Below are 8,473 nucleotides of genomic sequence, written 5' to 3' on the forward strand. Positions count from 1 at the left end.
TCAAGAACATCTTATAGGACGCTTATGAAAGCCTACGAGATGGCAGTGAAAGCCGCGAATAAGTTTTACTTCTCAGCTTCCATTGCACCCGCTGGCTCTCGCCCAGCACAACTTTTTAGAATAATTAGGTCTCTAATGTCCCTAGAGGCACAACCAAATTTAAATATGAATTTGACTCATAGCTGTGAGGCATTTGTGAGCTTTTTTGCAGAGAAAGTATTGCTGCTTCACCGTGACCTCCCTGCCAATTTGGATACAGTAAATGGAGGCCCCTCCCCTGTCCTTGGGTCCAGTATTGGACCACTTCGATCGGATACTCCCTGCTGATGTAGACGGATTCCTCCAAGCTGGAAGGCCCACCACTTGCCTCCTTGACCCATGCCCGTCCTGGCTGATTAGAGTGTGTCCAGACAAGGTGCAGCCCCCCCGGATGAGATCATCAACCTGTCCCTTGGCATGGGGACATTCCCTGGGGAGTTGAAGGAAGCAGTGGTGCATCCGCTCTGAAAGAAAACATCACTAGATATATCCAATTACCGACCAGTTTCGAATCTTTCGTACCTGGGTAAGGTAATTGAGAGAGCGGTTGCTGAACAGCTTGGTATGTTTCTGGATGAAACATCTGCTCTGGATCCATTTCATTCCGGCTTTCGCCCTGGTTATGGGACCGAGACGGCTCTGGTCGCCCTAACAGATGATCTCCGTAGACAGCTGGATCAAGGTGGGTCGGGACTGCTGATTCTTTTAGATTTGTCAGCAGCCTTCGACATGGTCGATCACGAACTTTTGGACCACCGCCTTGCCAACATGGGGATTCAGGGCACAGTCCGACAATGGCTGCACTCCTTTATCTCAGGTCGGGGACAGAGGTGGTGCTAGGGAAGGAGTTGTTGTCACGGCACTCCTTGGTGTGTGGAGTGCCGCAGGGCGCAGTCCTTTCCCCGATGACTTTTCAATACCTTTATGCACCCCCTTGCCCAGATTGTCCAGAGCTTTGGGCTGGGTTGTCATCAATATACTGATGACACCCAGCTTTATCTGTTGATGGACAGCCGCCCTGACTTAGCCCCGGACACACTTACCATATGCTTGGAAGCTGTGGCTGGAAGGCTGCGTGGAAGCCGGTTGAAGTTAAATCCTTTGAAGACAGAGGTCCTCTGGCTGGGTCGGGACAACATTGGGTTGGGGGGCCAACTCCCATCTCTTGCAGGGGCTCAATTAGTGCCAGCGCCTTCTGTCAAGTGTTTGGGTGTAACCTTTGATGCCTCCCTTTCTATGGAGGTGCAGGTTGCAGACACAGGAAAGGTGGCATTTTTCCATCTGACCCTTTATATGGGATTTGGTATATAAATTTTCCCTTGGCTTTTTTGCTGGCCCATGTAGGACAAGCATGGATAGCTGGCTCTGGTGAATATCTGATGTTTCCTCCCTTTATGGTCTTGATTTATGGGCTACTACTAAAATGAGGCTGCATTTTAAGCTGTATTTTAAGCCGTATTTTAATTAACTGGGGTTTTTTCTATTACATTTTATTGTAATTTATATTTGGTGTTAGCTGCCCTGAGCCCGGCCCTGGCCAGGAAGGGCGGGGTATAAATAAAATGTTATTATTAGTCTTAATGCCATAGCACATCTTTATAGGATGCAAATGTCAATGCACCCTGACAATATAAACACATTTTTGTTTTTGTTCAAGATGTACAATTTCACCAATTTTGCTGTCAGTCTCAACGAACTAGAAAAAGGCATGGAAGAAGTGTTGGCTCCCACTGACTGTCGATTGAGACCAGACATCAGACACATGGAGAATGGAGAAATTGGTATGTGTGAGTAGGTGGGTTTTAAGAGTGGGCATGCCTGCCTGCCCATGCAGATTAGAAATCCCAAGCATTATATTCTGCCATTTTGCATGCCTCTTTCCTCTCATTTATGTTAATGCAGAAATTTATAGCCTGTTTTATATATTATAATAAAACTGCAAATTATAAAATGATACTCCGGAACATATCCCTGTTGGCTTAATTCTAGCCATCTTTCACCCAGCTTCATCTAGTGATCAGGCTGCTGTGCTTTCTCTTTGATTCAGACCTGACAGTTGTGCCTTTGTAAACTTGGAGTCATGCTGCTGTGTTACTTTTTAGTAGAGCTGCTTTGGTGAATGGGAGGTTGCAGCTGTTAATGTGCCACGGTGCTGTGCTTCCTGCTAGCAGACCCCTCACAATTATGGGATTTGCCTTTCTGGGCAACTTGCTAAAATCAAAGTCTGGGCATCTTTCAGCGACCAAGTTTAAGGTGGTGGTCTGAGTGAAATTAGTAAAAATTGCTTTGTGTTGTGAGCATTCCTTAAATGTGTTCTGAAAACTATCTGGATTTTGTTTCTCTACCTTCCATTCCTTTGTACTTTTTCTCCTTATTTTATAAAGTAACCAGTCCCTATTAAAATGTCTGTTAGATCTGGCTAGCAAAGAGAAAGAGAGACTAGAAGAGAAGCAGAGAGCTGCTCGTAAGGAACGTGCAAAAGATGAAGCCGAATGGAAAACAAGGTAACTAATAGTGGAAACGGAAACTGGCCATGCAGTTAGGCTGTTTGCAGTTATGGCCATATGAGGATTACCACAAGTGCCTGTTTGTTGGCAACATGCTTACTCTGAGGAGGGAGGCAGTTTGTGTTGATGAGGTTGGTATATGGATCAAAGTAGTGTAGAATCGGTTTATGCAGTTTTTTTCCTCCTCAGAAATCCCTGTGCCTTCTTAATTAGCAGTATAAAGAAGCAGTGCAGCCTATTCTGGTACTACTGCAGCACTGTGCTCAATAACTGTTATTAATACTAATGTTAATAGTGTTGGCAACTGACCTAATGGCCAGATGGGTTGCTGGAGGGGGGAACTGGGTGGGAACCTGCAAGTTCTCCTTAAACCCAGTGAACTGTCATAACTCTTTACCCTGGCATTTTACACTAGATAGATAGGGCCCACTCTAGTTGTGATTGTAATTTGTTTCAATGCTGTATTTTATATTGCTGTAACCCACACGGGGACCTTTTGGTGAAGGGCAAGTAATAACTCTAATCATACTCCAATGACAGAGCCCATGCTTCTCTGGCAGGTTAAGGTATGGCTGTGGGACCCTCCAGACTGGAGCATTTGTGTGGGTGTTCTGTGACACATCAATCACACCATAACGGTGCATTAGCTGCAGATTTATGCTGGACCATCTGCACTCTTGCATTATAGTGCAACAAAAGCGGGCAAAACGAAATAAGGCGGAACCATAAAAGTTACAGAATTTCCTCGAGGCATTTATAGGCCAAAAGTAGCACTTTGAATTGAGCCTGGATACTAAGAGTGTAGTCATGCTAGAATTGGTTTTATATGCTTGGACTGTCTTGCTCCAGTCGGCAATCTGGATGCTGAATTCTGCAACAGCTGCATTTTCTAAATGGTCTTCAAAGGCAGCTTTATGTATAACGCATTACAGTAAAAACAAAATAAAAAATTCCTTCCAGTAGCACCTTAGAGACCAACTAAGTTTGTTCTTGGTATGACCTTTTGTGTGCATGCATACTTCTTAGCCTGGAGGTTACCAGAGCGTAGGCAACAGAGGTTAGGCTTTATTAATGTATTTTACGGTTGCACCTAACATTTTCCCCACCCGCTGTCTTCCTTTTTTCCACAGATGGTTTTATCATGGCACCAATCCATACCTTGGGACTCCTGACTGGTTATACTCAGGAGGGTACTTTGATAGAAACTTCTTTGACTGTCCAGATATATACTGAAATCTTGAATGCAGTTGCTCCTTTGCCCAGGTTTGGCAGACTTTCCTCCAGTGACTCTGGCAGCGCCATGACCAGAAACCATCCTTTTTTAAAGCTAAATTTTAATGAAAATTATCAGTCATCAATGAAGGAATTGTCACAATTTCAATTGCCAAAATGTCCCCCAAAAGTTGCAACCTGAAATTATCATGTTTCAGAGGAAAGTGGTTTGCACGTTTTTGTTTGCTTCCCCCTTATTTGTCATTTTATTTTTGGCCAGAAATAACACATTGTAGCCGGGGGGCGGGGGCGGGCGGGCGGGCGGGCGGCAGTACTGACTGCAACGTGTAACTTCTTAAATAAAGATGATAGCCAAGGAATTTCTTAAGTGTCAGCATTAAGAGATGCCTTTTAAGTATTCTGAACTTGGAGCAACAATGGCGAATCGGTACGATAGAAATACGCTTGCAGCCATTGGAAAGGTATCTAATGAGATTCCGAGCAACTGGAACTCTTGGGAGTCTTCTCAATAGCCTGTAATTTTAAAAGTTTGACAAATATAGCATTAGGCTTAACTTGCAGATTCGGAAGCTGTTACTCTATTCTGCCTCAATTTTAGGGCACTGTGATTATCAATGAAATGAAGTACTTGTGATTCCCCCCCCCCAAACTTCTGCATTGAATGTTGGGCATGGTTTGTAGGTGTTCATAGCAGGCACTTCCTTGTTTGAAGTTTCAGAATGTTTTGCTTTTAAAACTCATGAGGCTTTGGAAATATTTATAGGACTAGGTTGCTTTGTGTGTAACATGTAAGAAACAACATTTTTGCTTCTGTTCAGACATACCTTTGTGTCTCCAGTGCTGCTTTGGCAGCTTGACATTATTCAGGATTTCTAGGCATATTTACAAACACACACTTCTTCCTCTTTGGATTTACTTGGAATGTATCTGCAAAAAGGTCATGATTTGGGGCGTGTGTGTGTGTGTTTTTAATGCATGTTCTGAAGCACTTACTGTGTCAGGACTGATTCTTGAAAAGCAGTTCCTTCTTGCTACCTTTTGGCTAAAGCTGGATGATTTAACAGAAGCTTTCATTGAACTTTCTTGAGAGTGGATTTATTTTTGCAGTTTTAAACTTTGGGAAAGCCATATAATCCCTGAGCTATTTGAGTCATGGACAGGGGATTGTTTTTCTGGTTATTTATACATTTCTAGAAGTCAGGTAAACATTGCTGACTACCTGTGGGCTTGAAGAAAAATCAGGTTGGCAATTCACCCATTTTAAAACATATTCAAAAACAAATGGTTAAATTTGTGAAATCTATGAAATTAGAGAGAAGCTCCTTGTGAAATTCACTGTAATTACTGACATCAGAAGGGGTTCCAAGGACAATTTAGTGATCAGTTATGTGGATATGTGATCAGTTATGTGAGGGGCTATATCATTTTGGCTATTCTAGATTTACCACTTTATATATTTAAGATGTCCAATCTGCTTTTCACATACAGTATATTTTGAAGCATCATACCTGCAGATGTCAACCCAAGACCTGAAATTTGAAGTGCATCTAAAGAAGGAAAGCTTTAGAGACGTTTATTTAGAAAAGAGCTTTTGGGATTGCATAGCTATTTTGTTGCAGTGCCCATGGAGCAGGAAAATTTGACTGCAGCATTATTTTAGTCACATTACATTAATATTTCCAGCACAGAAGTTCCCATGAAAACATTCAAGGCAATAAAAGACACTACTGAGAGAAACGTATTTGACTAGCGTGCCTTGTTATTAGCACTAAATTTGATGTTGTCCTTGGGCATAATCTGCCAGGTATTGGAGCTTCATGTTCTTTATTTCAGCGGGGCTTAAAACGTATGGAGAATGCCCTTCCCTCAGGTCACCTGGACCACCAAACTCGTGCCACTGTAGCTTATATATTTCCCATTTCCCCTTGCAATGAATGAATACCACCTGCTTCCTAATGCTATGTTAATTGTTCATGAACAATTACATACGTTGCTCATATTGTGCCCAACATTTGTCCCAGTCTTGACAGCAGTAAGTTTCGTGTTTTGTCTCCCTTTTCCCAACAGATAGCTGGCAGGAAGGAGGGAGGGAGGATGCCCACACTAAATTTCTCTCTCCTCTCTTCTGGCCAATGGTAGAGGAAGATGAATTTTAAGCCAATATCTTTATTTTTAAAAAGTTACAGCTACTCCCACCTTGTGCATATAGACAAGTTGTGGCATGCTACAGTAATGCTTGCAAGGATTAGTTTTAATTTTGAATTGCAGAAGAAATGCAGTTGCCCTAGCTTAAAAATAAGTTGGCAAGGGATATTTTTTGCATCTCAAGATGAAAAATGTTCTCCAGTTTTTAAATATGTAACTGTTTAAAATCCATGCTTTATTTCCATTCGTATGCTCAATATGATTTTTGATTTTAAGGGAATAATTTCCATTACTTTCATTCTGCATTTGGTATACATACATGTAAGTCATGCCCACATGTTAGACCCCCTGCCCGTCTTTCCCAGCCACTCTCCTGACCACAATGGTGGTGCCTGCACAGATCCATTTAACACATTGTGGGAAGAAAAGTCGGTAGGTTCCAGTCTGAGGAAGTCTGAGCTGCCACCTACCCTGGAGAAAATAGTGGGAGTTTTAGTTTAGCAATTGCTACTCTGTAAATGATGAATTGCACTGAAAATGTTTGTTATAAAACTGCAAACACATTCTCCCACTTCTGTCTTTAATTTCTAACCTGCCTATTGCTAGGTCAGGAATTTATATAAATATAATGCACGAGAATAGATTAAAATACACACTAAAGTTTGAGGCCCTTAAAAGCTTTAACTATAATATTAAATTGTCTTTTAAAGAAAAAAAGATAGTCACCTAGCTTGTTTACATTTAACCTGCACTTGTTATTGGTACCACCTCCATAACTTAAGCACTGCCTTGCAAAGTTGACCATTTGACACCTCCATGCGAAAAAGCACTTTTGAAATTAATTATGTTAAATGTTAAGGTAGATTTTAACTTAAAGCAAATATTTTTATGTGGAGTTACTTATTTTCCTGGCTGCTCACTTTCCGTTGTATTGGTTTTAATTGTGGCTTGTGCACACATTAGCCCAGCCGGTCGGCATCCCCAGGCTTTGATGTGCAGATGGTTGCCTTTCTAAAGAAGGGCTTCCTTGCTGCCACTGCTGCTGCTTCAGTGTTGGTGAGAATTCCACATGCACATCCCTAACGCTTGTATGAAGCTGTCGGTTAACACTGAAGTGAACAGGGATGCTCTGCTGGCGCAAGGCTGCCTGTGCACATAAGAGCTCTGTGGGCCTATGGTTGGGGTCATTGCTTTTCCTCTTGCTGTGCCCGAAGGTAGCTGTGTTTACTTTGTGTTAGATGCAATTAGAAGCAAGAATGGTAACACTAGACTACCTCTGGCATAGCACGATGGCAGTAGAGCATTAATCTTGGATAAAGCCAATTGCCAAGGGATAAATTCTTCAGAAACGTAATGTGTCCACAAACCTTTGATAGTCTTCACCCGCTCCCACATCCATTCCCCCACACAGTAGAATTGGCTACCTAATTATTTTAATTGATTTGGCTGGATGCCAGACTTGCATGACACTATGAATAAGTTGAGTCCTCTGGCAGGATGACATTGACTGGAAGGTATAGATACTTTTTTATTTTAAAGGAAAAAAATATTCGAGATCCTAAGAAAGTATTTGTTTTACCTTCTGACTCTGAAAATGAAACTAACTCTGGAAAGTGCACCTTCCTGATAGATTGAGCTTGGTAAAACTTAATTTTCACCAAGAGATATAAGTATAATTGGGTTTGTAGCTGTTGCACCTTGCCTACAATTTGGGATGGACCATAACAACGTACAGCTGCAACCATTTATTTTGCCTTATGGTACATTTATAAATCCATGGCACAGATTAAGAGATGAACCATGATTTGATTAAAATCTCCACACAATTGCATTTGCAGTAACATCTATTTTCTTTTGAACTGGGTAATCATAAATTAATGAGCACGTACATGTGAGCCACAAACATGTTTCATTAGAATTTTGATACAATTTTTGCTTCCAGGGGTTCCGTCCCAAATCTACAAAGGTTGCAAGAGGCTTCAGATCACAAACTGTAATATTCAGGTAGCTTGTGATTCTAAAAAAACTTAATAAAAACGTTGTGATGTAATCATGCAAACAGTCAGGTGCCTAGTGTGGTCTTTAATCTTTCTCCTGTTTACTGTATTCTGTATTTTAATGTTGCAGATAAAATGTAGCTGTTCCTGTTTATGTAGTGTTTTAATTATTAAATTAATTTGATAATGTACTGTAATGTTGCCTCTCAAAATACACATCTGCTTTCGGGTTAATTGTAAAATAAAGCAATATTTAAATTTATGTAAAGCTAACAGTTCTAACACAGAAAAATTGATTTTTTAGTATGATTTTTATAGCATGGAAAAATTAAACATTATATATATATATATGTATATTTCCCCTTTCCCAGTCCACTCTCTGCTGCTGCTATTGCTGTTCTATTTTGCCTTACTTATTTTGCTGTATCCCTGTTAATGATTATTTACATACCTGGCACAGTCCACTTGGAATTTCTGTTGTCCAAACCTCATTTGAAACAGAACGGGCTTGCATGAGAGCATTTCGCTGCTCCAGTTGTGCATGGTGTGCAC

The 8,473-nt window shown here is 41.2% G+C and overlaps 1 protein-coding gene and 1 long non-coding RNA gene across 3 annotated transcripts in view; both read left to right on the forward strand.

The window, feature by feature from the left end:
- The window catches only part of OSBPL2 (oxysterol binding protein like 2), a 64,965-nt gene extending 60,909 nt beyond the window's left edge, over positions 1–4,056 (forward strand). For both annotated transcript variants that reach the window (XM_033153690.1, XM_033153691.1), the window contains exons 13-15: positions 1,697–1,820; positions 2,453–2,543; positions 3,677–4,056. In XM_033153690.1, coding sequence (XP_033009581.1) covers positions 1,697–1,820; positions 2,453–2,543; positions 3,677–3,779 — 318 coding nt within the window. In that variant the 3' untranslated portion in view covers positions 3,780–4,056. The remainder of the gene's footprint in view (positions 1–1,696; positions 1,821–2,452; positions 2,544–3,676) is intronic.
- Positions 4,057–4,082: 26 nt separating this feature from the next.
- LOC117049071 lies at positions 4,083–8,183 on the forward strand. Its single transcript, XR_004426913.1, has 2 exons — positions 4,083–4,616; positions 4,647–8,183. It is a non-coding gene; the product is annotated as an uncharacterized LOC117049071 (long non-coding RNA).
- Positions 8,184–8,473: the final 290 nt, after the last annotated feature.

The sequence above is a fragment of the Lacerta agilis genome, chromosome 6, assembly GCF_009819535.1.
Source record: "Lacerta agilis isolate rLacAgi1 chromosome 6, rLacAgi1.pri, whole genome shotgun sequence".
In the NCBI taxonomy this organism is placed as follows: domain Eukaryota; kingdom Metazoa; phylum Chordata; class Lepidosauria; order Squamata; family Lacertidae; genus Lacerta; species Lacerta agilis.